This window comes from Anser cygnoides, chromosome 15, assembly GCF_040182565.1.
Source record: "Anser cygnoides isolate HZ-2024a breed goose chromosome 15, Taihu_goose_T2T_genome, whole genome shotgun sequence".
NCBI classification, from domain to species: Eukaryota; Metazoa; Chordata; class Aves; order Anseriformes; family Anatidae; genus Anser; species Anser cygnoides.
In genome coordinates this window covers 11,486,575-11,513,282 of record NC_089887.1, presented here as the reverse complement: position 1 = coordinate 11,513,282, position 26,708 = coordinate 11,486,575, and the positions used below count along the sequence as shown (strand labels likewise).

The 26,708-nt window shown below is 63.2% G+C and overlaps 2 protein-coding genes across 2 annotated transcripts; both read left to right on the top strand.

Annotated features, from left to right (window-relative positions):
* The first annotated feature begins 122 nt into the window (after positions 1 to 122).
* On the top strand, positions 123 to 4,112 carry PTX4 (pentraxin 4). The gene is made up of 3 exons (XM_048062788.2): positions 123 to 1,667; positions 1,789 to 2,299; positions 2,544 to 4,112. The coding sequence occupies exons 1-3, from the start codon at positions 1,539 to 1,541 to the stop codon at positions 3,176 to 3,178; spliced, it is 1,275 nt and encodes a 424-aa protein (XP_047918745.2). The 5' UTR covers positions 123 to 1,538; the 3' UTR covers positions 3,179 to 4,112.
* A 197-nt stretch (positions 4,113 to 4,309) lies between these two features.
* Positions 4,310 to 26,273, top strand: CLCN7 (chloride voltage-gated channel 7). Its single transcript, XM_066977506.1, has 25 exons — positions 4,310 to 4,503; positions 9,716 to 9,787; positions 11,649 to 11,720; positions 12,315 to 12,380; positions 13,029 to 13,161; positions 13,414 to 13,523; positions 14,312 to 14,392; positions 14,577 to 14,639; positions 15,235 to 15,318; positions 16,393 to 16,486; positions 17,073 to 17,137; positions 17,788 to 17,904; positions 18,220 to 18,274; positions 18,872 to 18,932; positions 19,574 to 19,712; positions 20,498 to 20,591; positions 22,016 to 22,185; positions 22,531 to 22,582; positions 23,088 to 23,215; positions 23,417 to 23,502; positions 23,757 to 23,889; positions 24,046 to 24,105; positions 24,485 to 24,661; positions 24,771 to 24,851; positions 24,973 to 26,273. Exons 1-25 carry the CDS (start codon positions 4,372 to 4,374, stop codon positions 25,057 to 25,059), a joined length of 2,412 nt encoding a protein of 803 aa, XP_066833607.1. The 5' UTR covers positions 4,310 to 4,371; the 3' UTR covers positions 25,060 to 26,273.
* The last annotated feature ends 435 nt before the right edge of the window (positions 26,274 to 26,708 follow it).

Here is a 26,708-nt window from a genome sequence, read left to right as displayed (position 1 = left end):
CCCGCCCCCGCCGTTAAGCCCCGCCCCCGCCGTTAAGCCCCGCCCCCCTTCGTTAAGCCCCGCCCCCGCCGTTAAGCCCCGCCCCCGCCGTTAAGCCCCGCCCCCACCGTTAAGCCCCGCCCCCCTCCGTTAAGCCCCGCCCCGCCGGCAGCCCGTGGCCGGGCCGGGGGGTGGTGCTGGGCGGCGTGACGGCCTGCCGCTGCCCGGGCACCAGCGGTGTTCCCGGGGGCGGTGCCGGGGCCCAGCCTCGTTAATGCCCTAACCGATGCTCTGCGTGAGGGACTTGGGCGCGCCTCAGGAAGCCGGTGGATGGCACCGAGCTGGGGGAAGCGTTGTCTGCCAGAGGGCGGGGCCCTGCACAGGGACCTGGACGGGTTGGGTCGATGGGCAGAGCTCAGTGGGACGAGGCTCAGCATGGGCCACAGCAACCCCATGCAGCGCTACAGGCCTGGGGCAGAGAGGCTCAAAAGCTGTGCAGAGGAAAAGGATCTGGGGGTGTTGGTCAATGCTCACCTGAACACGAGCCAGCAGCGTGCCCAGGTGGCCAAGAAGGCCAACGGCATCCTGGCTTGTATCAGGAATAGTGCAGCCAGCAGGACCAGGGAGGTGATCGTCCCCCTGTACTCAGCTCTGGTGAGGCCGCACCTCAAGTACTGTGTTCAGCTTTGGGCCCCTCACTACAAGAAGGACATCGAGGCCCTGGAGCATGTCCAGAGCAGGGCTACGAAGCTGGTGAAGGGCCTGGAGCACAAGGCCTGTGAGGAGCGGCTGAGGGAACTGGGGGTCTGGAGAAGAGGAGGCTGAGGGGAGACCTTATTGCTCTCTACAGCTACCTGACAGGAAGGTGTGGGGAGCTGGGGGTCGGCCTCTTCTCACAGGTAACTAGTGAAAGGACTAGAGGGAACGGCCTCAAGTTGTGCCAGGGGAGGTTCAGCCTGGAAATGAGGAGACATTTCTGCTCAGAAAGAGCAGTCAGGCATTGGGACGGGTTGCCCAGGGAAGTGGTGGAGTCACTGTCCCTGGGGGTGTTCAAGAAAAGGTTGGATGTGGTGCTTAGGGGCATGGTTTAGTGGGTGATAGTGGTGGTAGGGGGATGGTTGGACCAGGTGATCTTGGAGGGCTTTCCCAACCTTAATGCCTCTGTGATTCTGTGACTCTATGATCTTGCACCATCCTGCACCTTCCTGTCCTGTCCTGCACTGCCCCTCTCTGTCTTGCACCGCTCTGCTCTGTCCTGCACTGCCCCGTGCCGTCCTGTTCTGTCCTCGGCTGCCCCACTCTGTTCTGCCCTGCCCTGCCGTGCCCTGCCCTGCTCACCCTGCCTGCCCTGCCGGCCCTGCACCGCTCTCATTCTCCCACCGGGACAGCCAGGCCGGGGCGGATGGCGGGGGCAGCTCCCGGGGCTGGCCTCGGCGGCAGCTGGGCCACGCCAGCACCGCCTGTGAATCTCATCGCGGTGGAGGCTGCCCCAGGGAGCAGTGCGGGGGCCAAGCCTGGGGCCGGCCGTGCCGTGCGGGCAGACGGCGTCCGGCGGCGGCATGGCGGGGACGGTGCTGCCCCTCTGCCTGCTCCTCGCTGCCGCCCTGCGGGGTGGCCTGCCCGAGGCACCGGGACCCGCAGCCCGCACTGGCCCCGTGCTCCAGCGGCTGCGGATGCTGGAGGAGCAGGTGGGTGCCCGGGCTGGCCCGGGGGGGCTGCAGCATCGTGGGCTCCTGGGGCGGGGGGGGCTCAGCAGGATGGACGAGGGTTTATCCAGCAGGGCGGCTGCTTCACCCTGCTCCGTTGCAGTTTCGCCGTTTCCAGGAGGTGACGCTGAGCCATCTCCAGAGCATCGCCAGGAACTACAACATCTCCTACAACATCGACAGACGGTTTCAGGTGCTGGCAGAGCAGGCGGAGGCGGCCGACGCAGCCCGGGCCGTCCTGGGCGCCGAGCTGGCCCGCCTGGCTGCTGCTGGCCAGCGGCTGCACCGCAGGGTGAAGCGGCTGGAGGGGACGGTGGGTGGCCTGACCCCCCGGCACCACCTGCTCACTCGCCCTGAGGCCGGTGCTGAGCCGCACAGCCCGTGGGACACAGTCCGCAGCCAGCATGAGCCACGGGGCCCCGTGCCCCCCAGCACTGCCAGCCCTCGGCCCCTGAAGGTGAGGCAGCGGCTGTGGGAGGAAGGGCACCGGCTGCTGGTGGAGACTGGGACCATCGGGATGCCCACGGAGGACACGGAGCCCCTTCGTGACGCCCAGGCTGTCACAGCGGCGCTGTCTGCCACGGCCACGGGCCCCCAGGAGCAGCTGGGGACAGGTAGGTGCGGGCCCAGAGGGGTGGCTGCTTCCTGCTGCCGCCAGGCTTGGCTGGGGGAGTGTGGGGGGGGTGTTCAAGCCCCAGTGCTGGCAGGAGACAGAGCTCTGTGCCCTTCAGTTCAATTTTAAAACACAGGACTGCACTCAGATCCTGCAGTGGGAGTTAAAGAGGTTGCATGGCCCATGCCGGGGCACCAGGGACATTCGTCCTTGCAGCCCTGGCTGAGCGCTGTTCCCTTCCCCAGCCTGCGACGTGGGCCCCGTGCTGCTCTTCCCCGGCGCCTCTGCCAGCAACGCGGCCGTCCTGCGGCCAGGGCTGCGCGCGGGGCTGTGGGCGCTGTCGCTCTGCACCTGGGTGCTCACCCCGGCCCCCCGCCTCGGCACCGTCCTGTACTACGCCAGCGAGGACGGGGACAGCAAGCTGGCCGTGCATGGCCAGGACAGGGATCCTGGATCCGCGTGTTTTGTCATCGGGGACACAGCGTTTCGGGAGCTCCCAGTGACGCCGCTCCTGGATGGCAAATGGCACCACCTCTGCCTCATCTGGTCCTCCAGCTGGGGCCAGTACCGCTTCTACGTGGACAGGAGGCTGCTGGCCGCCGGCTCTGGCTTCCAGCAGGGCTATGAAATCCCCGCTGGCGGCTCACTGGTGCTAGGCCAGCCGCAGGGCCACGTCAGAGTGGGATTTAGCCCCACGGGAGCCTTTGTGGGCCGGCTGGCCGGCTTGGCCCTCTGGAACCGGGCTCTCATGCCCGGGGAGGTGGCCAGCATGGCAACTGGCCAGGGGCTGCCCTGCAGGCCCCTCCTGACTCTGGCCAATGCCTCCCTGCAGGGTGAGGTGCAGGGGGTGGCGTGCACCTGCCTCGAGCACTGCCCGTGACGAGCCCGGCAGCTCACCGGTGGCTCGTGGTACCTGGCCGGTGCGAGCCACGTCCCCCCGGGTGCTGGGACACCAGGCAGCGGGCTGTCTCGTGGCCAGGCCGCCGCTGGTGGGCTGTTGTATCCCCTGGGAAGTTGCAGGCTGGTTTGAGGTGTTGGGGGCGCCAGGCAGAGGTACCCCCGCACCCCTTCCCTCCCTGCTCGCTGCCTGCAGAGCTGCTGCCCCGGCCAGGGCACGCCACCAGCTCCAGGGCACGGTGCGTGCTGAGGCAGGGCACAGGAGCTGGGCAGCCAGGGTTCAGCGGGGAAGCGTAATCTGATTTTCAGGGCTGTGATGCGATTTTCACAGTAGTGATGCGGAGCCCCCACGTCTGGTCACGTCGCTGTGCCTCCCCGTGGGGCTGAGCACCCGAGGGAGGCAGCTGGGTGCTCCCAGCACTGCTCTCACCCGGGGGGTGCCGAGGCTCTGAGGCGCGGGGCCGGGGAGCAGGCGGCCACGCGGAGGCCTGCTCCTGCCTCCAGGAGCACGTACAGCCCTCTCGTTCCTATTAAAACGCTCCAGGCAGAGAGGAAACCTCATTTATTTACGGTCTTGCCCTTCCCGGTACCGCTCGGCGACACTCTGAGCCCTGACGGGCACAGGGCCCGGAACAAGAGGGCGTGCGGCAGCGGGCAGGCAGCGGCACGGCGTGCCCCCAGGTGGTTTCACGCCCTGCGGCCTCCCCGCAGGCCGGCTGCCCCCACGGCCCCGCAGCCGGTGCCTGGCCGGCGGCTCACGCTGGGCACGGCGCTGCGGGGAGCGGGGAGCGGGGAGCGGGGCTCGGTCACCCGCTCGTGCTCGCCGCGTGCCCCCTGCCCAGCAGCTTTTGCCACTGAGTCAGGCGGCGGGGGCGGCACGGAAACACCCGTGACCGTGACCGGGAGCGAGCCGGGGGGGGGGGGGGGGCCGGCAGCCGCCCGCTGCCCGCGAGGCCCCGGGGGTGGCGCCGGGCTCTGCGCTGCCCCCCTGGGTGTGTGTGTGGGGGGGGTCCCCCTGCTCCCACCGCCGCCAGGCCTCGGGCCCGACGGGACTACAACTCCCATGGTGCCGCGGGGCGCGGGGCCCGCGGCGCTCACGTGACGGCGGCGGCGGCGCGGGTCACATGACCGGCCGGCGAGGCAGGGGCCGGCGGAGCCGCGCCGCCGCCGCCGCGCATGGCCAACGTCGCCAAGAAGGTGTCGTGGTCCGGCCGCGACCCCCGCGACGAGGACGAGGACGGGCCCGCGGGGGAGAGCACCCCGCTGCTCAACGGCACCGGGCCCGGGGCGCCGGGCGGCGCGCGCCAGGTGGGGCCGTGCTGCGCCGCTGGGGGCTCCGCGGGGGCCCGAAGCGGGCGGGGCCCGGGGCCGGCGCCGGGCGGGGGCCTCCAGCCCCGGGGGGAAGCCGGAGGGAGCCGAGGCCGGGCCCGAGGCGGCGGGGCTGCGGCTCCCGCGGGGCCGTTCCCCCCCCCCCCGGTTAGCCGGGCGCCCCCAGGTAACCGAGCCGCGGCTCGGAGCGCGCTGCGGGGCCGGGGCCGGGGCCGGGGGGTTGGGGTCGTCAGGGGGCGTCCCCGCGGCGTCCCGGGGGTGCGGGCTGCCGCTGACAGCCATCTGGGGCTTCCCGGGAGCCTCCAGCCCAGGTGAGAAGCCGGGCTCTGGCAGCCGTTAGCACGGACGGCTCGTCTGGCATGATCCTGTGCTGCCCTGCTCCTGGGCAAGTCAGAACAGCGGGCTAATGAGGCTAATTAGAGGGAAGCGCAGGGTTTGTCGGGCTGGAAGTTTCTGCTGCGGCTCTGCAGGCCGGGGACCCGGCTGGCTGGGAGGAGCTGGGGCGCTTCTGCAGCTGTGCTGCTCCTAAAGTAGAACCGGGGCCTGTGCAGCAGTGCCGGGTGTGTACCCAGCACGTCTTGTCTTTAAAAATTGCGTGGTGAACTGTGTGGGCCTAGAGCATGTTACAATAAGGCTTAACTACGTCCCTCGGCTGCAGGTCGGTTAGGGCAGGGTTTTTCTGGGTGGCTCCAGAGAAACATCCGAGCCCACGTTCAGCGGGGCCGGTCGGTGGTGCTGAGACACCTGGCCCCGCCGCTGTGCTTCACTGTGGCTCTGGGCAGGACGGCAGGACAGGCACCGCTGCTCCCTGGCAGTGGCTCTGGCACCGAGACTGAGCTGCGTGGCACAGCTGCCGCTCCCGACGTGTGCCCGAAGTGCCCCGTACCCCGACGGAGCCCTCCGTGGCTCTGAACTGCTCCAAGCACAGCACGCCCCCTCCAGGAGCGGGACGCGGGAAGTGTCACCATGTCCCTGCAGCTGTCCGTGGCCAACTAATGCCGGTAGGAGCGCAGCCACGTGCGATAACTCCGTGGCACCAGGCTGGGAGGCTGCAAAGCCAAGAGAGGACAGCTTCGGCAGAGGGTGGGAGCCATTCAGCCCCTGGGAGGTTTCACCTGGCGGCACGGTAGTGCAGCAGAAACGGCACCAGTGGAGTTTCTTTTCTTTCTCACGTGTTCGTTGAATGGAAATGAAAGTGATCTTAGTGACAAAAGGAAGCACGGGTCTTTAGTTCCCCAGCTGCCTGCTGCGAGCAGTCGAGGGTGAGAGGTTAGGAAGGGCTGTTTGTCTGGACGAACGTGCCCGTGGTTATAGAGGGGGTGCCGCAGGGATGTGGCTGGAGTCCCTCTGTTCTGGGGCTTGCCAGCTGGCCGGGAAGGGGGCTGGGCATGGCTGCGGAGCTGCGTGAGCCTTCGTCCCCTCCTCAGGACCTCCTGGTGGCTTGGGTCTGTGACGGTGTGAGGGGCCGCCGGTACCTCTGGGCACCGCGTGTGCCGGGGTGCGTGGGGCGCCTTGCTCTCCCGTCCTCAAGTCGCGTGCAGCCTGTCGGTTCTCAGGCTGCCAAGTGGGTGGACAACTTTAGTAACAGCAGCTGAATTCCTTTAGCTTAAGGTACTTTTTGAAAAAGATGCCCATCTCGACTGTGCTTACCCGGCAGAGGAGGGACCGTGGGGAGGCCTGCAGCTCGTCTCGCGGCAGCCCCGAAAGGGCCCTGGGGGCTGGGAATCCTTTTCTTCCTTCCTGCTGATTTCGCAGTTTGTTGTTGTGTGGGCCCCTGATGCGGTCTGCGCCCTGTGCTGCGCCTTATCTCGCCGATAGCAGAAAGCCACATGCGCCCGGAGTCGGTTAGCGAGGAGCAGGGGGGTGATAAGGAGCAGCTTGCGGGTGGGTGCCGGGCGCCGGTGATGCCCTGCAGGAAGCGACCTCGCCGGCTCCCTGCAGAGACAGGCTGCGGGGTGAGCGAAACGCTCCCTGTTTGCGGGTCTTCAGAGCAGAGTTTGTCAGGCACTGAAAGGCTGCTGTGCGCACAGCCGGGGGTTGTCCTGTGGGGGTTTTAGATAGCCCCGGTGGGAGCTGGTCCGCTACTCACCAGCCGGGATTGCTGCGAGACGAAACGCCCCGGTGGCATCGCACGCAGCAGCGCCGCTTATCAGATCTGCAGAGCGCCCGCCGGTTTGCTTACGTGGGCTCCCGTGGCTTGTTGGGAGCCGCAGGGCCAAGCCCTGGCCGTGCTGCTGGCTCTCCTTACACCCCGCACCGCTGCTGGGGTTCACCTTAAACTGCCGCTGCCTGGTCTCTGGGCTGGTCCTTCCGGGGCCTGAGCACAATCTGGTGACTGAGACCTTTTGCCATTTATTTTTTCTCTTTTGGGACTGATGCTGAGTTTGCCCCTGCCCGTCACAGAGCATCATAAGGGGAAAGGCAGCTCTGGAGGTCTCAGCCCCTGCCAGGAGCAGGTCCCTTAGGCTGGGCGGCTCAGCCCCACATCCAGTGGGGGTCTCTAGACCCCGGTTTCGGTGTATCGCCACCCTTGGGGTGACAGCTTTTCCCTAAGCAGATATTCCCTTGCTATAACTTGTTTGCTGCCTGATGACCTATTGATGCAGAGCTTTGGGGAACGTCTGGCTCCGTCTTCCCTGGAACCTCATTAGGTCACTGGACACAGCAACAAGATCTCCCTGAGCAAGCCAAGCCCTCGGCTTCTCCTCATGTACCTTAGCGTGTGCCGCAGCCCCTGGCCGTCTTGCTGCCTGCGCTGGGCTCTCTCCTGTGTCTCGGTGCCTGCCTTGTCCCGTGCAGCCCGAGCTGGCTGCGGTGTCCTGGGACTCCCCCCAAGCCTGTCCCTTGGGCTCGCTGCAAAGCTGCCTTCTAGCTGCCGGGGTTGATCCATCCCAGGTGCAGGGTTCTGCATCCCCCTCTGTTGAACTTTGGGGGGTCCCCGCAGCCTGTTGAGGCCCCTCTGAAGAGCAGCTCTGCCCTCCGGCGTATCGACTGCTCCGTTACTAGAGACATTAAGCAGGTTTGGTTGTGACCAGCAGTCCGTATTGAGGCTCTGCTCACCTCTTTGCACAGCTCAAAACGAGTGAGGAATTACCTCTAGCACCTAACCGGGGCAGGTGCCGAGGGCTGGGTAACGCTGTCGTTCGTCCCCTGCTGTTGGGGGCAGCTCTTGCAGGGGGCTTCCCCGGTGGGCTTGGGGCAGGAGAGCTGCCAGTCCGTCTGCAGCCGCTGGGCTTCAGGAACAGTGCGTGCTGATGTATGGAAATAATTGCTCTGCAGTCACACCAGCATCATACGTGCCCGGGAGCCTGCGTTTGGAAAGCACTCAGACTGGGGTCATGTTGGCCGTGCGCTAAGCGGTTCTTTGAACCGTGCACAAATAACTTGCTGTCTGTGCCCCTGGCCGTCTAAATCCCTCCATGTCCCTTCTGTGGAAGGCGGGTGCTGATGGAGGGAGCTTTTGCCCATCCTCCTGGCATGTGATCCCCCGTGCCGGCCGAGACGGAGCCAGCCCTCCGCTTCGGCAGCGACTCGGGCTGCACAAACGCCGGGTGGGGGGAGCGGGGCAGGGCCTCTCCGTGTCACGATGAAAAATTGCTGCGGGATCCGCTGGAGGCCCGACCCCAGGTGTGAGCAGGGAACGTGACACGAGTGGTGGCTTCCAGCTCGGTTCCCTGTTCTCGTCCGGGGTGTGTGGCATCTAACGGGAACCCTAAACCTGCGTGCTGCTTGAAGCCTCCTCTGAACAGTCTCTGCTTTCACCCTGCCGGAGCTGCAGGGTGGGGACCGGGTCTTTTCCCTGGCCCCGGGGCAGTGGGGTCCCGGCTGGGAGCTCTGTGCCACCAGGGCAGCTGGGCACTGAAACAAGTAGCTTCTGCTTCTGTCTCTTGACTCTGTGGGTTCCCATCTGCTCCTGTGCCTCCCCTGGGGAGGTGACAGCTTTGTGGGTGCCTGGCTCACGGGATGAGTTTGAGAAGCAGGGGCAAAACCCATCTGCAGGTCAGGGAGTAAATAGGAATGGGGAGCTGATGGAGAAGTGCGAAAATAGGTCAGGCTGCCAACACAAAGGGATATTCTTCATCTGCGGTGACGTGCACGGCTCCCGGCTGCTCTGGCCTGCGCGTTCCAGGCAGGATCGGGGGGGATTAAGGCAGGAGGGGCTTGGTCTGGGATCTGCCGGCTTGCTGGCCCCTGCAGAGAGGGACCGACGTGCTGGGAGCCCCGTTGCTTGCTATGGCTTGTCTATTCCCCAGTCTGTCAGCAAGGCTGTTTGGGAATAGGGATGAGGGCTTTGGGCTGTTCTTAGTGACCGTGCTGCTCGCACCCTTGTGCCCGTGCGTTTCCCAGCGGTGGGGGTGATGGCGGGGGCAATGGCAGTCTGCGTGCTGCTGGTGGGGCTCCTCGTGGCGCTGCCCAGCTGCAGGCTCAGCCACAGCCCTCGCCTGCGTTGGCCAGGAGATGAGAGTTGCCCAAAATAGTCCCCAGACTCCTGCGTTATGCAATTGTGCTGCTAGTGACAAGCCTGAGAAAGGAGAACCTGCCTTCCCGGAGGCGCTGGCAGCGGCCGCTCCTTCCCGGCATCGTCCTGGGCCCCGGCTGCAGAGCAACGCGCCGCTTCCTCCTGCGCGCGCGGCGCTGGGACCTGGGCACGCCGGGGGTTTGGGGGGAAATGGGTGCCTGGGAACTCCCCAGGGGAGCAGATGGCAGAGCAAAAACGTGCCATTAGCCATCTCTTAGTGCTGGCCTGGCTGAGGAGCAGCCGCAACAGGCCCTTGTGCTTGTGACCGCAGAGTAGTATTTTTTTTGGGGGGGGGGCAGTGCATGGGGACGCTGTGCGTGGAGGCAGCAGCCCACCCAGCAGCAGTTTTGGAGGGCAGGACCCAGCCTGGGCCCGAGGTGTGGGTGGCACTGGTCAGAGTGCCCACAGGCAGCCCTGCTCCTCCGGCGTGGGGGAATCGTGGTCTGGGGATGCAGCTGGAAGGCGAGAAGTGACCGGCCTGCGTCTGGGCTGTGGGGCAGCCACCTCCCTGCTGCGTCCCCTGCCAGCAGCTCTTGGTGGGTGCTGCCCCTCGGGGGGCTCTGGCCGTGGGCAGCCAGGCGGAGGTCGGCGTGAGGGGGGAGAGCTGGGACTCGCTGAGCCGGTGGCTGTGGCGCGCTGGGGAACTGACCCGATTTTCCCTTCTCTTTGCAGTTCACTCCTTCTTCCTTGCTGCGCACTGGCCAGCTGAGCAATGTGGATCTCAACGAGGATGTCCGTGAGCTGGTGAGTGGCACAGAAGGGGGATGTTGCCGAGCTCCCTGCTGCAAATAACCCGCGGGGATGCTCCCAGGTCAGCAGTGTCCGTAACGGGAGACCCCTGGCCGTCTTCCACTGGTGGCACCAAGTGCTGCTCTCTCCCTGAATCTTGCTTGCCACATGAGGGCTCCTGCGTGGCCCTGCTGGAGAAGTGAGTGCTGTGGCAGTGGAGAGGCGTTTCCTGCGCTGGTACCCCTGGTGACGGGGTGGTCGTAGCGTGAACCAGAGATCTGGCGGGGCCGAGCGATTTGGGGGGGGGGGGTGGGGGGTGAAGAGCATGGTACTAGTGCTGGCTGGAAGCACAAGTGCCCTTTTGTGTTGTTGTGGTTTAAAGGGCTCGTTGGAGCTCTGGAGCAAGCTCGGAAGCTGCTGAAGATGCATTTGTGTTCCAAGCTCAGGCTGGCTCGGTCTCCTTCCTTCCTTGTCCTTTCTCTGCTGGGCTCTGCCCTCCTGGTTTGTCTAGTTCTCTCCATTTTTGTCTGACAGCCCTCAGTAGGCACCCAAAGGGGTGGTTGCTGGGGCTGGGCCATGACCAGCTCCCCGTGAGGCTTCCTCCTGGGCCGGGTGACCTGCGTGGCGCGAGGAGCCCGCTGCTGCTCGGCCCCCGTGTCGCTGGTTGCCCTTGGCCAGAGAACGCCGTGGCTGCGCCGAGCGGCAGGTCCTGACTGCCAGCCAGGCGCAGAGCTCAGCACCAGCTCACAGCACCCGGCCAAGCAGCTCGGGCTGGGGGAGCAGCTGCCGGCACCGGGCGCCCTGCGGGAGCCCCTGGCACGGCGTTGCCCTGCCCCGAGGTCTGTGGCCTTGCCTGGAACGGGACAAGAGCAAATGCAGAACCGAGTGGGGCGGGGAGGATTTCTTCCTTGTCATGTGAGCTCCTGCCCGGCTCAGGCAGCGGGCAAGAGAAGCAGCTTTGACTCAGCACACAGGCAAGGGAGGGGACCTGCGGTGTGACAGCAGCTGGGGAGAGATCTCAGCTGGGCTCCTTCCCAGGGGCAGGGCTGGCAGCAGGTATCTTGCGGAAACTCAGGTTTCAACCACCCACCTGGAAAATCTCCTCTCCCCGGATTGTCCTGCCTCAGTTGTGGAGCTTCACAAAGTGCGAATGGGAAGAATTCTGTGAAAAATTCAGTAAGAAATATTTTAGGTGGAAAGAAATGCGTCTTAATCCAGTGCTTTGGAGAAAAGGCTGGGCCAGCTTTGGCTGTAGCTGTAACTCAGGGCCAGGAAAAGGGCATGTGATGCTGGGGGGGCCTCCTGCAGCCTCGGTGAATGCCCTAAATCAGAGCCAGGAGAAGCTTGCGTGATTGAAGGCGTTTGTGAAACAGAACTTGATTTCTGCCCAAAACCGAAGGTCTGCTTGAAATAGCTCCTTGCTTTAGGCCAAAGGAATTTCCTGCCGAGGAGAAACGTTGCCTTCTGCTGGGAGCACGGGGACGCCGTGTTAAAACGTCAGGTCGGTGCCGGCTGTGCCAAACCTCCATCTGCCTGCTCCTTGCTCCCCCTGCGTGGGGCTGCCCCTGGGCAGATGTCCTGCCAGGGACAGAGGAGGTGGCCAGGGGTTCAGACGCAAAAAGGCTCTTTGAATCGGTTTAAATCTGCCGCATGCGCTGTCTGGTGGAAAGTCACCCCAGGTCCTGGCCTCCTGGGCAGCCTCACTCGGGCCCCTCCCGAGGAGTCGTGCAGTAAAAGCAGCCCCACGGCGGCGGGGTGGCGCGGGCGCTCGGTGTCAGCAGTTACCTCCAGGCAGCCGGCGAAGCGAGCAGGTCCCTCCCCGGCGCTGCAGGAGCGCCCGGCCCGGCCCCACCGACCTGTGCGTTGTGTCCTGCAGGAGACGGAGCTCCCTCGGCCGTATCCCAATGAGATCCCCCACAACGAGAAGCTCCTGTCGCTCAAGTACGAGGTATGTGGGCCCCCGATCCTCCCTCATCTGCCCCGCGGGGAAGGAGCAGGGTCCAGGAAGGGAAGAGATACAGCACTATGGGGCTGTGGAGGGCATGGGTGAGGGTCTGAGGCTGGCCCTCCCCTGGCATAGGCGTCTTCGCCTGCATTAGAATGACGGAATGGCTCAGGTTGGAAGGGACCTTACAGCTCGTCCAGTTCCAACCCCCCTGCCATGACCACACCTCTCACCAGATCAGGTTGCTCAGGGCCCATCCAGCCTGGTCTTGAACACCTCCAGGGATGGGGCATCCACAGCTGCTCCGGGGAACCTGTGCCAGGGCCTCACCGCCCTCTGAGTGAAGCATTTCCTCCTAACCCCTAAATTGAATCTCCCCTCTTTCATTTTAAACCATTCCCCCTTGTCCTGTCCCCATTGCCCGAGCAAAAAGTCGCACTCGATCTATTTTATAAGCCCCCTTTAAGTACTGAAAAGCTGCGATAAGGTCACCCCGCAGCCTTCTCTCCTTGAGAGAACTGAACAGCCCCAGCTCTCTCAGCCTTCCTTCACAGGAGAACTAAAGACACTAAACAGCATCTCCCTCTTCTGAACTAGAGCCTGGACTATGACAACAGTGAAAACCAGCTGTTCCTGGAGGAGGAAAGGAGGATTAACCACGCGGTGAGTCTCGCCGCGACGTGGCTGCCCGCTGTTCCTGCAGGCTGGCACCACAGCTGAGCCAGCCCTGCTGAGGGGAGGCGCGGGAAGCCATCGCCCGCTGCCCACTTCTCTGTGCTGGGGCTCAGAAGCAGCTTGAGCCACGGTGGGTTTACGGGCATCAACCAGCTTGTGGCGAGCAGTGACAGCTTGGAGCAGGGCGGCCAGATCCACAGGAATCCAGCGTGGTGTAAGGGAGGGCTCAAACAGGAGGTGGCCCGGGTACACGTGGTGGCGTTGCTGGGACGGAAACGGAGCAGAGGGACGCCTGGAGCATCTGTGTAGGGAAGGCCTTGTCCTGGGGGCTTTGGGAGTCAGTGCTGCAGCAGAAAACAACAGGAGAGTCTGCTGAGAGGCCTGATGGAGGCGGACAAGCTGGAAAAACTCATATACTGTCCAGGGATCCCTTGGGGGGGCAAGGGCACTGGGGGATGGCTTGAAACAAGTCAGCTGTGGCCGGGCTTTGCAGTTCTGCGCCTGCCTGTGTCCATTCTCCCTGGGCAGCTCTCCGCAGCCTGCAGCTTAGGCCTGGATCAGGAAAGATGGCCAGGTGGGCTGGGAGCCCCCCCCTTGATGCTCTTGGGGGCTGACGGCTGTTTGTCTGTCCGTCAGGCCTTCCGGACGGTGGAGATCAAGCGCTGGGTCATCTGTGCCATGATCGGCATCCTTACCGGCCTCGTCGCCTGCTTCATCGACATCGTGGTGGAGAACCTGGCCGGGCTGAAGTACCGAGTGGTGAAGGACAGTATCCTCACACAGAGAGCCGTGGCCTCCTCCTGGTGGCCGTGAGAGGGGCAGAGGGCAGCGCTTCCTCCCAGGGGCTTGGTGGCATGGGTCCTGCTGCCCGTGGTGCTGAGCTGTGGTAATGGAGGAGGCTGTGCTATGTGCAGGGCCTGCTGCGCCCGCCGCAGCTCAAGGAGCTCCCTGGCGACCCTTAATTGCGGTGGGAGGCGTGTTACTGAGCTGGCACTGGCCTTTCCTTGATCCGCCGCCTCAGACATCGACAAGTTCACGGAGAAAGGGGGCCTGTCGTTCTCTCTGTTACTCTGGGCCACCCTGAACGCCAGCGTGGTGATGGTGGGCTCTGTTATCGTCGCTTTCATAGAGGTAAGGGTTTGGAGGCCACCCGCCTGGGGGTACTTCTGTAACATCAAACGCGTTTCTGCTGAATTGGCTCTTGGAAGTGCAGTTCCGTGGTGCTGGCCGGGAATGGCTCCGTCTGTGAGGTAAGATTTCCCCTCAGGTGTCAGACCGTCAGGGCGCGCTGCCCTTCGTCTGCAGCCCCAGCAGCTTGGGGCAAAGGAGGTGGCAGAAAGGTGTGCTCCAGCCTCGGAAGCAGGCACGGCTCTTGCTCTCGTGTCAGTCCGTGCAAGCCTCGGGCCTGGCTCAGCCTCTTTGCTTCGTGTGTACGTGAGCGTCTGCAGTGAGCAGGCTGGTCAGGTGCCTCGGAGGCACGAGAGGACAGGCCGGCAACTGGCTGCTGACCTCTGGGGGCAGGCTGTGGCTGAGAGGGGGGCGATGGCTCCCTGCGAGCCTCTCTGAGTCATTAGCGTCTTCCTTGTTGCTTTGCCCTCGCTCCTGTAAAGCTCTCCCTGGCCACCAGGTGAGAGCCTCCTGCAGCGCTGGGCCTCTTGCCACGGCGCCGTGCTGGGGAGGACCTCGTGTCCCACGAGAACCCGCCAGCGGCTCCTCCCTCAGGGGCTGCGTGTCTGTGGAGGTGCAGTGGGTGCAAGCCCACCTCCAGAGCCTGTCGGCAAGCTTTGGCCTTGTCTTTGAGCCTTCCCGAGGGTATGTTGGTGTGCCCTGTGCTTTAGGGACAGGGATAAAGTGACCAATGCGGTCCCAGTCTCTGTCCTGTCCGTGGCAGCCGCGAATCCCTTCCCTGATCCCCACAGCCCGTGGCAGCCGGCAGTGGCATTCCCCAGATCAAATGCTATCTCAACGGCGTGAAGATCCCGCACGTCGTCCGCCTCAAGGTAAGCGGCAGCTCGTGGGATGAGCACCTTCCGCGCGTGCTGGGCCGGACCCAGCGAGTTGTGCCCTCGTGCCGTGGGGCGCTCCCTGCGTGTGCCGTGGCAGAGCCGCAGCCGGGCTCCCCGCGGCGCTGCGGAGCGCCCCCGCACCCTCGTGATGCGCTGTGCCTTTTGCTCTGTTTTGCAGACCCTGGTGATCAAAGTCTGCGGGGTCATCCTCTCGGTGGTCGGCGGCCTGGCCGTTGGGAAGGTGATGTGCACGGGGCTCTCTCGGGCACGCTGCAGGCGCGGTGTTACCCGCTGCGGTGCAGCCTGGCGCTGGGGACTGGCGCTGGTGGCCCCGCGGTGACTTCCCACTCTCACTCCCTGGTCTGCTGCCCAAGGTGACCGCAGCCCGGCCGCTGGGGAGTGGCAGAGGGCGTGCAGTGCCAGCCCCAGACCTGTGGTGCCACCAAGAACACGTCTGTGTTCATCCCCAGGGGTGTGAGATGGGGGGCACAGGTGCCCCCTTGGGACCTCGCTAGCCTGCCTGCTAGGGCTGGGGGCAAGGAGGGCAGCCTCGGCAAGCCTCTGTCCCCTCTGCTGGAGGGGGAGCTGGTGGGAACAGGAACCACTCAGTAGAGTGAGGATCTGGGGGGGAAACATCAAGGTCTGCATCTGCTAGAGGGAATTCTCCTGGGCTAGACTTGAAGAGATGGAGCTGGTACAGGCAGAGCGTGTTGCTGGGTGCTGGTGCCCAGCTCCTTCAGGGCAGTGACCTGAGGAGAAGCAGGCAGCCTTCCCCAGCTTCCCGCAGCTCCAGGGGTTCTTCCTTCCCCTGCCTGACCCTGCTCTCCTGCCCGCAGGAAGGACCCATGATTCACTCCGGAGCGGTGATTGCTGCTGGCATCTCCCAGGGGAGATCCACGTCTTTGAAGCGAGACTTCAAGGTTGGTGCTCAGGGCTGTGGGGCTGTGCTGCAGGGGCTTTGGACATGTTCCCTGGCCGTCCCTATCAGACTTCCCCAGCCAGGAGATGAGTGTTGCGTAGCCCTGTGTGTGCTTCTGAGCTCCAGCAAAGGGCTTTTGCCTTCTTCCCTGCTGAGGCTTGGGGTCTGTCAAGCGATGGCCCCTGAAAAATGGCATTGTGAGCATTGAAAGGGAGGAGGGGGCAGAGCTCTGTGCCAGGGGCAGTGTTCCCTCTGTTCCCATCCCCATTGGGTGGAGGAGGAAAACTCTCCTTGCACTGCCAGCATAAGGTGAGCAACGTAAATCTTACACAGCTTTCATATGAAAGTTGGCATGATATGAATTTTGCTACGTGTTACCATGAAATGCAGAAAAAATCCTACGTGCGTGTTAATATTTTTCATTGTACCATCACAGGAATAATTGTCCGTGAACGTGCTGGTCCTAAATTAATCTTCTGCAAGTTCCTAGGATGCTAGTGTTAGTTGCATGGCATCATCCACGCAGCTTGGAAATTAGGTTGGAAATTAGGAAAAATTCAGGCTGGAAATTAGGAGAAATTTCTTCTTAGAGTGGTCAGGCATTGGGACGGGTTGCCCAGGGAGGTGGGGGAGTCACCGTCCCTGGGGGTGTTTAAGGAAAGGTTGGACTTGGTGCGAAGGGACGTGGTTTAGTGGGTGACAGTGGTGGTAGAGGGGTGGTTGGACCAGATGATCTTGGAGGGCTTTCCCAACCTTAATGACGCTGTGATTCTGTGATCCACCAGCACCTCTCCCTGGTGAGCCAAGACCTGCCTGGTGCCAGAGCCCAGCCCCAGCCTGCCTCTGGGATGCTGGAGCTCGGACTGCCTCGGGGAAGGTGTCTGGAGAGAGGGAGGGAGCTGTGGTCTCCAGCCCGCGCTGCTTGAATCCCGTCCTGTGCCCCTGGGGGTGCCCGGGATGGGCTGTTCCTTGGGGTTGCGTTGGTGGCAAGAGGTCACGTGTGGTGTTCCCCATGTCTCCTCCTGAGCTCATGCCTTTGGCCAGCCCTGAACCTGCCTTCGCTTGGGTATTTCAGATCTTCGAGTACTTCCGCAGAGACACGGAAAAGAGGGACTTTGTCTCGGCTGGAGCTGCTGCTGGTGTCTCGGCTGCGTTTGGTGCCCCTGTGGGTACGTGTCTCGGTTCTGATGCTGAGCAGCGCCTGCATGCACGTCTTACCAGGAGGTTGCTCCTGCCTGCGCGGGGGCGGCTGCGGGGACCTAGGACACTGCAGGAGCCTGGGCCAGGAGAGCCCAGCGTTTACCTCCAGGCTCAAACACTTGCCTGGAAGCCCGGAGGGTAGGTGATGTGTGGTGGGAACATGTGAGCAACTGAATCTGGTGTGCTGCCATCCTCTGCCAGCTCCAGGACTGAGAAGAAAAAAACAGCTGCACCAAATGTGGTGCCCCGAACCTTCCCCAAAAGTGCCTGGCCTCCCTCCAAGCTGTCCTGTCCTGCCCTGCCCTGTAGGTCCTGGGAAGAAAGGAGGTGGTTATCTGTGTCTGATGCTAAACTCCTCCCTGAGATGGGGGAGGACAGTGAAGGGGCTTTGCTGCAAGCAGTACGTCGTCGGTGGCTTGGTGGGCTTGGCTGGTCCCTTCCCCGGAGCCCGTCGGTTGTGGGCTGGGTGGGTTTGGCTGCCTCGGCTGGTGCTGCTGGGCAAGGGTCCGTGGTACGTGCCCCTTGTGAAGACGTTTGTTTGTCTTGCACTTGCAGGGGGCGTCCTCTTCAGCTTGGAGGAGGGGGCTTCCTTCTGGAACCAGTTCCTGACGTGGAGAATCGTAAGTGCTGGGAAGCAGAAGCAGTAACTCAGGAGCTGCCAGCTCCGGGTCTGTGTGCAGCCCCTGGCGCTCTGGGATCCCTCCGTGCCCAGCAGCAGCTCCTGGGGTCCTGCTGCTGGGCCTCCGGGGGCCTGAGCCAATTGTGTCTGGAGCCCTCTCCGCCGTCCTCTCCAGTGCTCTGGGAGCTGTGCCTCAGGGAGGCCTGTGACGCTGCTGTGGCATTTGGGAAGGCCTGATCTGATTAACACAGGGTGTGCTGGCATTGTCTTCCCCCCCGCCGTGCCCACGGGGCTGGGTGTCCCACAGCTGTGTGCCTCCTGCCATCCCTCCCCTGGCTGGGCGTCCAAGGGATCAGGGCATCTCAAATCCCTTTCTAGTCCCCAGGGGCTGAAGTTGGGTCTGGCTGAGCAAGGCAGTGTTCTCTGAGGCTGCTCACCCCTTTTCCAAGGGAGCTGGCAGCAGAGAGGCAAGAGGAAGAGCAAGCCCATGGTGTAAGCTGCCCAGAGTGCTGCCGTGGGGAACGTGGCCGCTTGTCTCCAGCACACGGCGGGTGCCAAGTCCTAGCCAAGAGCTCGGGGTGTTTTGGGGTAGCACGGAGGGAGCAAGGCTGGATGTGTCCAGCAGTGACTCTGGGCTGCATCTCTTTCTAGTTCTTTGCCTCCATGATCTCGACGTTCACTCTGAACTCTGTCCTGAGCGTTTACCACGGCAATGCTTGGGATCTCTCCAGCCCTGGGCTCATCAATTTCGGCAGGTTTGATAACGAGGTATGGCACGGATACTCTTCTGCGTAGGGCTCTGTTGGGGTGTTAGAAGCAGCATGGGGGGGTTGGGGACACCAGTATGTCTTCACACGTTGCCTGGGGACTGAGGCAGGCTCCGGGCTTTGGCTGGATCCCAGGCCCACCGATGCGAGCAGAAGGTGTTTCTGCAGCCCCCGCTGGGGCCGGCTGCTGCGGGGTGTGCAGGGGATGTCCTGGGGGAACTCCAGGAGCCGCTCTGGCTCAGGCTTGTGCTGCCTGAGCAAATGGTGACTCACTGCAAAAGGGTCAGCAGATCTGAAACCCATCTCTTGTTTTTAGAAAATGGGATACACAATCCAGGAAATTCCTATCTTCATCTTTATGGGCGTGGTTGGTAAGAGTTCTGCTCTTTCAATTCGATTAGTCTGAATAATTCCCTCTGTTCTCTGTCTGGGCCTAAAAAACTTCAGGATCCTGTTTCCTGGGGGAGTGGAAAATCCATTTAACTCTAGAGCAGAGGCTGCTCGTGGGGCTTATGGGGGTGAGAGCTGGATCCCAGGCCAGCCCTCGCTCGCTCCTTTAGCAAAGGCGAGCCCGTTTCATCTGCGTCCTGCAGTCACTCGTTGGGGTTGGTGTGTCGTGGCAGCCCAGTGCGCTCAAGCTGTGGTGCTTCAGCCACCCTTACCCCTCCGGAAAGGGGAAACAGAGCGCATCAGGCACTCCCCAGCGTGCTCACCCAGCTCTGCAGCTGCCCGGGTGTCTGTTTGCCTGTCCCTAGTGCCGGTGCTGTGACGCTGGTGCTGGGCTCCCCTTGGTTTCAGGGCCTGGCATCCCCCACGCTCTGTGGGGCTGCCCAAGCAGGGGCAGCACCTGTGTGTCACACTGGATGTGTTGTCGATGTCTCCCTGAGCTTCGCTGTTCCTCTTGCCCCTTGGGCAGCCACCGGAGGGTGAGACCTGTGTGCTGACGTTTCCCTCTTCTGCGTTTGCAGGCGGGATCCTGGGGGCTCTGTTCAATGCCCTGAATTACTGGTTAACGATGTTCCGGATCAGGTAAGAGCTTGTAGGCGGCAAAGATGACTGAAATGGGTTGGCTGGCACCTTCTGTGCTCCCTGCAAGTGGTGTTCCTACCCAGAGCCAGGCTGTAACCTCATACCTAATGTGTAACGTGAGAAATGACAGCTGGAAGCCGGCGCACAAAGATGCCACGTGCCTCTTGCTGCCCGCAGCCGAGGCTTTGACCCACAGCACCCTGCCTTTGCTCTGACCCTGCTGTGTTTCTCTTCAGTGACCTGAGGGCCCAGACAAGTGCAAATGCTGTGCACGCCCAACTGTTACGTGTTTCTGAGAGCTGCTTAACCCCGTGTGATGTGCCAAGTGGGTCGCAAGTGACCCTGTGCAGTCCAGGAGGGCAGAACAGGGGCTCCTGGGGGGGGCCTGCAGATGCCCACGGGGCTGTCTTTTGAGAGCCAAATCCACGTGCTGCCCTGGGGCACAGCAGGACCCTCGCTTCGCTGTGAGGAGACAGCTCAAGAACCAGCTCTAGTTGGCTGGGGCCTGCAGCAGCTGCCCTCCTGTTCCCGGCACAGCCCTCTGTTCCCTCCAGCCCGTGAGGCCTGCCTGCAGCCCACCGCCGGGCACCCCTGGGTGCTGCTGGGGCAGAGCCGGCCCCACCGCTCCGCTCCCCTCGCAGGTACATCCACCGGCCCTGCCTCCAGGTGATTGAGGCCATGCTGGTCGCAGCGGTGACGGCGGCTGTGGGCTTCGTCATGATTTACTGCTCTCGAGACTGCCAGCCCATCCAGGGGAGCACGGTGGCCTATCCCCTGCAGGTAGGAGGTGCTGGGGGGAGACCCTGAGCCTCGGCGGAGGCTGGGAGCTGAGCAGGGGAACGAAATCCTGCTGGGCCTTGCTGGTTCCCCTGCAGTCAGTGCCTTCTGCTCCGGGTGGAGCTGGAGACCCCGGTGCAGCAAGCAGGGGATGGTTCTGCTGGCCGGCCTGACCCAAAGCTCTGGAAATAAAAGCAGCTGGCTGCTCTTTCATCCGAGTCCTGGCTTGGCAGGGACAGAGGCAAAGGCACCAGCCGGCAGGCTGTCACCAGCCAGATGGCAGTGGGGCCTGGCTGAAGCTGTGAAGTGGTGGTGTGGGCATGCGAGAAGCAGCGTGGTTGTTGGAGCCCTGTGCTCACATTTTGGGCGCTTTCCTTTGTGCTGCAAAGAAACGTGTGAAGCTGCCAGGCCAGAGATCCTGGAGAAGCATCTCTCTCGTTCTGACTTCGTTCCGTTCTCCTCCCGTATGGCAGTGCCCTGCCCTCAGCAGCGGGGGTGCCCCAGATCCCCAGGTCTGCCCTGGGCTCCTCCTCACCGTAATGCCCAGCTCGGAGATGTGAGCCCCGCTCGTGCTGCAGCGTTACTTTGCGGGGGTTTCCGCAATCACCAACAGCAAACGAGCTGGGTAGAAGCGCTGCGGCGGTGGTGTCCTTGCAGCCTGCAGCTGCCTTCTCGCCAGTACACAGCCGCTGCTCTCCACAGCCAGCCGGGGCCTGGCAGCCTTTGCTGCCACAGGGCAGCCCACATCTGCCATTTCTAACTTGTTTTTTTTTCCTTTCCCTCCTTAGCTTTTCTGTGCTGATGGAGAGTACAACTCAATGGCCACTGCCTTCTTCAACACACCTGAGAAGAGTGTTGTCAACCTCTTCCATGACCCTCCAGGTCTGCCTGCCTAGCGAATGCTTCCTCAGATAAGAGCAGAGTGGGGCAGGGTTTGTGCTCGGTGGCTGATCTGTTCCCTCCTTGCTTGTGGGACAAGGCAGGGGGCGGACAGCCCGGGAAGGCACGATGGGATCCTGCCGAGCCCTGTGCGGGGCAGCAGGGAGTGAGTGGCTGCGTCGTGGTGCGACAGCGAGGGGCTGTGCTGCTGGCGGCCCGCTGGATGCGCGGGAGGGGTGATGTGAGCCTGTGGGCATCCAAAAACCTGCTGCTGCTGCACCATGGCTGAGGTTGGCCAAAAGCCTTTTGAGTGAGCTCAGGGAGAACAGGCCGGGCAGTGCCTGCTGTGTGCTGAGGCACCCAGCAGCTTGGCCAAAGGGCTGCGGTCTTGGGGCAGCTGGCGGACAAAGGCTCGGTTCTGTCCGTGTGTGTCTGCAAGCTGGCACCTCTGAGTGGCGTGGGAGCATGTCTGGGCCTTGCTTGTTCTCTGGAGACTGTCCTGGAAATACCCCGGGCTGTTTTCTTGCTTAGCAGGGCCTTTTGCCCCTGAATGACTTTACCTTCTGGGCAGGTTGTGGAGGTGGATTTCTGGAGTTTGGATTTGCTCGAGAAATTAAATTTGGCGTTCATATTCCAGCTCCCATTTCCCTTGGACCCCATGTGACGATAACGTGCTCTCTTCCCCCGGGCCTGCTGCTCTGAGTTTTAGACCCTCGGTCTGGGGTGTGCAGCTCAGTACTTGGCACGGTGACGGGTGTCCCATGTCTCAGGGCTGCTTCCTGCAGCGCTGGGCCCTTCCTGGTTCCATGCTTCGGTCCATTGACCTCTCATTAAGGAGAGAGGTTGCAAAGTATGAATTCAAACGGCTGAGCCTGCTCATCAGTCCTAAAAATAGTACTAGGCTGAGTCCTGGGGACGACAGTGTCTCGCTGTGCTGCGGGACAACATGAAGGCATGCCCTGCACCATGGGGGCTGTGTGACAGGGAGGGCGTTTGTAGAACCTGCTCTGTTGAGCTGATCCCAAAGCTGACTGTAGCACCTCCGTCCTGCTGACCTCGTCCTCCAATGCTGGCAGTCCCTCGGGACTTTGCAGAGTTCGTCATTTTTCCTTGCAGGAAGCTGAGAAATTCAGGGCTGAAAGGGGCTGGGTCGTCGTGGGTCATGAGATGGAGGAAGTGCGTGTGCTGGACCCAGTGGGATGGGAGGGCTTTGGATGGCACTGGCAGGGTGCTTGGCAGAGGTAGAAACAACCCAGAGAGCCAGATCGAAAGGCTTGTGCTGTCAGGGAGGGTGCTGGGGGGGAAGTCTGGAGGAAGGTGCACCCGACAGGAGGGGCGTTGTCTGCTGGGAGCGAGTGTCAGGGGCTGCTGCTGTCTGTTCTCCCCTGGCTGTGGAACCAGCACTGACTCTTTTCTCCCCACCCCAGGTTCCTACAACCCCATGACGCTGGGGATGTTCACCCTGATGTATTTCTTCCTGGCCTGCTGGACGTATGGCCTCACGGTGTCTGCGGGGGTCTTCATCCCGTCCCTGCTGATCGGCGCTGCCTGGGGGAGGCTGTTCGGCATCTCCCTGTCCTACCTGACCAAGGGCTCGGTCAGTGTTTGATGGGAAGGGGCACTGGGTGGGGGGATGTGGCACCCAGCTCTCCTCATCTTGCTGCTGGCCCAGCTGCATGCGCAGGTGGTGTGCGCAGAGCTGGCTGAGAGCCCAGCACGGGGTCTGGAGAAGTGTGGAGCGCGTTGACTCCTCGCTTGATGTCTTCCTGGGCTGTGTCTCTGAGCTTTCTTTAGTCCCAACGGAACCCTGCCGACATCTGGGCTGTGCAGAAGTCCTCAGGCACTTCCTGCTCCTTGGGAAGGGGGTTCTGGGGCCAGGGCACTGCTTGTTATCCGTGGATGACCTTGGAGTCAGCAGCTGACTGAGCCCTTTCTCTCTCAGATCTGGGCTGACCCTGGGAAGTACGCCCTGATGGGAGCTGCTGCACAGCTGGGTGAGTTGTCCCCCCCTTTGGGACTTGTGGCCACCTCTGACTCGTGTCACAGTGAAGGTGGCAGGGCAAGAAATGGTCTTTGCTTCCCTGGTGCAGCTTTTTCCCTAGCTGAAGCGAAGCCTGTGTGGTGTTGCTAAAACCCCAACCCGGCTGTCAGCTCCCTAACAGCCCTGCCAAGTGCTGGGCTCGTCCAGGGCAGCAGCTGGCCCCGTGCGGCCCCGGGGCTGGAGGTGCTGCAGGGCTGAGGCCTGGCTTGGGTCTGGCAGCTCTGCCGTCCCCTGGCCCCCCCCGGCCCCCCACGGATCGTGGGTCACTGGCACTTGGTGCCCTGTCTCCTGCCCGCAAAGCTGATGGAGGCGAGCAGCATCCCTGGGTGGGTCGGACATGCTGCCTGCCTCGTGGGGTGCCTGTGTGGGAATCCTGGGTTGCTGTTCAGAGACTGAGGGGCCTTGGGTGCTCTCCCCTGCCCCCCTAAGTCCCTGCTCCTTTTGGGTGCTTCTTACAGGTGGGATAGTGCGGATGACGCTGAGTCTCACGGTCATCATGATGGAGGCAACAGGCAACGTTACCTATGGCTTCCCTATCATGCTGGTGCTGATGACAGCGAAGATTGTGGGAGACTACTTTGTGGAGGTGAGGGCTGGCTGTGCTCACTGGGAGCCCAGGACTGGGCGAGAGGCTGCGGGTGAGGATTTGGGGTACTGCCAAGCCGGGGAAGCTGTAAGTGAGGGCTGGGGGTGTTGCAGAGCCGGTGGACTCTCAGAGGGGAGCCGCTGCCTGGCTCCCCCTCAGCATCTCAGCAGGCCTCTCCTGACAGCTCGGCTCTCCTTGCAGGGGCTCTACGACATGCACATCCAGCTGCAGAGCGTGCCATTCTTGCACTGGGAGGCCCCGGTGACGTCCCACTCCCTCACGGCCAGGTAGGTGGGCTGGGGGACACCACCACCACGCAGCTGCAGCCCTCGGACCGTGCTGTCGGCCCGAGTGGAGAAGGGTGGTGGTGACCTGCTTTGGTCACAGGTGCCTGATGGTCACCGGCGCCATCAGTCCAGCCCCTTCCCCAGCAGGGTGAAGTCCCTCTCCGTGGTTATGGGGAGCAAGGAGGTGTGTGCGTGGTGGGGTGAGTTCAGGGTGTGCTGCCACTGAATTGTTTCCCCCCGATTCTTCCCCGCAGGGAGGTCATGAGCACTCCTGTCACCTGTCTGCGGAGGATCGAGCGGGTGGGCACGGTTGTGGACATCCTCAGCGACACCTCCTCCAACCACAACGGCTTCCCCGTGGTGGAGAGCAACCCCGACACCACCCAGGTGGGCAGGGTGCCCCCCGGGGGGACCGGACCGCAGCAGCTCGCGAGGGGCTGTGTCCGGGGTCGGCTGTGCGAGGGCTGGCCGTGGCGTGGGACCCTCGTGCTCGCCTCCCCTCCCCTCCCCAGCCTTGTTTTTACACACGGTGCTCTGTTGCAGGTGGCAGGGCTGCGGGGTTTGATCCTGCGCTCCCAGCTCATCGTCCTGCTGAAGCACAAGGTGGGTGGTGCTGCACAGAGGCTGGGTGGGCTGCCCCGGGGCCCTGCTGCCCCGGCCCCACCACTGCCTCGGGCCCTTTGGTACCTGCCCTGTAGGGAAGGGCTGGCAGAGCATCCCTGTCATCTCCCTTGGCTCTCCGTTTGATGGGGGCCGCCGTGCAGCCCGTGGGCACGTTGGTGTGCCCAGCAGCCTGCTGTGCCTCACTGGGCTCGCAAACCACCCCTGTAATCAGAAGCAAGCTGCTTCTCTCTGGGTGCTCCACCTACCTCATGCTCCTGTCCTCTTCCCTTCTTACCTTGCCTTGGTGCCCTGGTGTGGGGCTGCAGTGCCCCAGTCAGCATCTTGGGACAGTCGCTGATGGTGTCTCTTCCCCCCCAAGGTTTTTGTGGAGAGGGCCAACCTGAGCCTGGTGCAGCGGCGGCTGAAGCTGAAGGATTTCCGGGACGCCTACCCCCGCTTCCCCCCCATCCAGTCAATCCACGTCTCCCAGGATGAGCGCGAGTGCATGATCGACCTGAGCGAGTTCATGAACCCCTCGCCCTACACCGTGCCTCAGGTAACATCCAGGGGCCCCTCTGCGCCCCAGTCTGTCAGGGGGCCGACCACGCTGGGGCACCAGAGCCAGCTGGGCTCTGTGACCCATTCGGCCCCGATCTGCCTTGCAGGAGGCGTCTCTGCCACGAGTGTTCAAGCTTTTCCGGGCCCTGGGCCTGCGGCACTTGGTGGTTGTGGACAATCGCAACGAGGTGAGTCCCCGGGGCCGCCAAGCGCTCGCTGCGTGCGGGCAGACGGGGCTCTTTGGGATGCTGCTGTTGTCCCCAGGCTCAGCTCGCCAGCACGGGGCCTCATGCTGTCCCTTCCCGGCAGGTGGTGGGCATGGTCACCCGCAAGGATCTCGCCAGGTACCGCCTGGGGAAGGAAGGACTGGAGGAGCTCTCGCTGGCACAGACGTGATGTGGGGCAGCGCTGCCCAGCGGGATCGCACGCTGGCCCCTCTGAGACTGGGACCCTCATTTGGTAGAGGCAGGGAGAGGACTGGGCTGGCTTGTGGAGGTATCGTGGTGCCTGGAGCACTGGCACAGCTGTTCTGCCCTGGCTCTCCCGTGTATCGCTGCCTTCCCACCTCTGCCAGCTCCTCTCCTCCTCGCCCTTTCCTCTGCTTCCCTGAGGGATCAAAATATGCTGTTGGTTCTGTTAGCTCTTTGAGTAAGCTCACCGAGGGTTGTGTGAAGGCTGGAGCATGCCTGGGGAGCCCAAGTGCCCTGCTGAGCTGGGTACTGTCTCTCTGCCCTGGCCCCTGCCCTCTGTCTCTGCTGCTGCCCTGGGCATTCCGGGACTGGGCACCTCCGCTGGGGCTGGGGCTGGCTCTGTGGGGAGGGGACGTGGCCGGGCTCTCCCCTGCTCCCAGGGCCCTGTCCCCTCTCCCCATGCTGCTGCTGCCTGGGTCGGGCTGAGCCCTGTGTCTCTGTTACTTTGGCCAGAGGGGATCCCTGCCCTGCCCCACTGTGCAATAAAAGGGCTCCAACGGTTCAGCAGCCGCTGTCTCTTGCTCTTTCTTGGCTCCCTTGACTGCTGTGCCCCTAAGCCTATGAGGTGGGGGCACAGTGTGGCCTTTCCTTGTGGCTTGGAGGGGATAAGAAGGGGAGGGCGTTCCTCGGGTGGTGGTGGGCCTGGAACGTGACCCTAGTGTGTTCCCCTGTGCCTCCAGTGCTCCCCTCAGTCTCCTCAGTGCTGCTGCATCTCCCCTGCAGCGATACTGGGTTGAAAGTGACCCCAGCTGCGTTTCTGTACTTCCTGCACCTTGGTCCAGACCTTTGCAGCAGCCTGGGTCCTGCTAGCCTTGGCTGGTGCCCCCCAAAACCAGCCACCAGATCCAGCCCCAGGGAGAGAGCCGAGCCTGCAGCTCCCTGGGTGGTGAGGAGTGCTCCAGCCCTCACAGTTCTTTGCCCTCTAAGCTCCAACTCCTTTATCTTCCTCTGCCCTCATTACCCTGGGTGCTGGCCGTGGCCCTGCTCTGTGCTGCACCCCTGGGCCTGGTCCCTGCCCTGGGGTGCGAGTGCTCTGCACTGCGTTCTCCTGGGGGCGAGCTGGGCAGGGAGAACCTGGCATCTGGGGGCTTTCTACTGCGGGCTACTTCTGTGCTGAAATAAACCCTGTTTGTACTTTTACGTGGTGGTGCCTGGCTCTTGCTTCCCTCCTCCCCTGGCCCTGCTGCCTGGGCTCAGCACAAGGCGTTGGGCTCGGGGGAGCCCCTCAGGAGCTGAGACCCTGGGGTTGGTGCTGGGGGGTGCGAGCAGCCTCCCCCTGCATGTGCCATGGGGTGGGGGTTGCTGTATGAGAGGTCCCTGGCAGGCCTGGGCTGTTCAAGGTTGTCCCTTCCTGGGTGCTTTTCCCTTTCAAGCCTGACAAAGAGCCACCACAAAGACAGGGATGCCTCCGCCGGGCCCTGGTAACAGTGCCGGGCTCCCGCGGCAGCCAGGAGGCCACAGGGAAGGGCTGGCTGCGCAGTGGTGCAGCCCTGTCCTCCCGCCTGGGTCTGACACCCAGCAGTGCGGTGGTGGCAGGTCCCTGCTGCCTGGGCAGGCATCGGGTTCCCCGGATGG

Bases quoted from the DNA above. Each gene is read 5' to 3' on its own strand.
- PTX4 (XM_048062788.2), top strand. From the start codon at position 1,539: ATGGCGGGGACGGTGCTGCCCCTCTGCCTGCTCCTCGCTGCCGCCCTG. The intron at 1,668-1,788 runs GTGGGTGCCCGG...GCTCCGTTGCAG, and splicing joins TGCGGATGCTGGAGGAGCAG to TTTCGCCGTTTCCAGGAGGT. The intron at 2,300-2,543 runs GTAGGTGCGGGC...TCCCTTCCCCAG, and splicing joins CCAGGAGCAGCTGGGGACAG to CCTGCGACGTGGGCCCCGTG.
- CLCN7 (XM_066977506.1), top strand. From the start codon at position 4,372: ATGGCCAACGTCGCCAAGAAGGTGTCGTGGTCCGGCCGCGACCCCCGC. The intron at 15,319-16,392 runs GTTGGTGCTCAG...TGGGTATTTCAG, and splicing joins CTTTGAAGCGAGACTTCAAG to ATCTTCGAGTACTTCCGCAG. The intron at 23,216-23,416 runs GTGAGGGCTGGC...CTCTCCTTGCAG, and splicing joins TGGGAGACTACTTTGTGGAG to GGGCTCTACGACATGCACAT.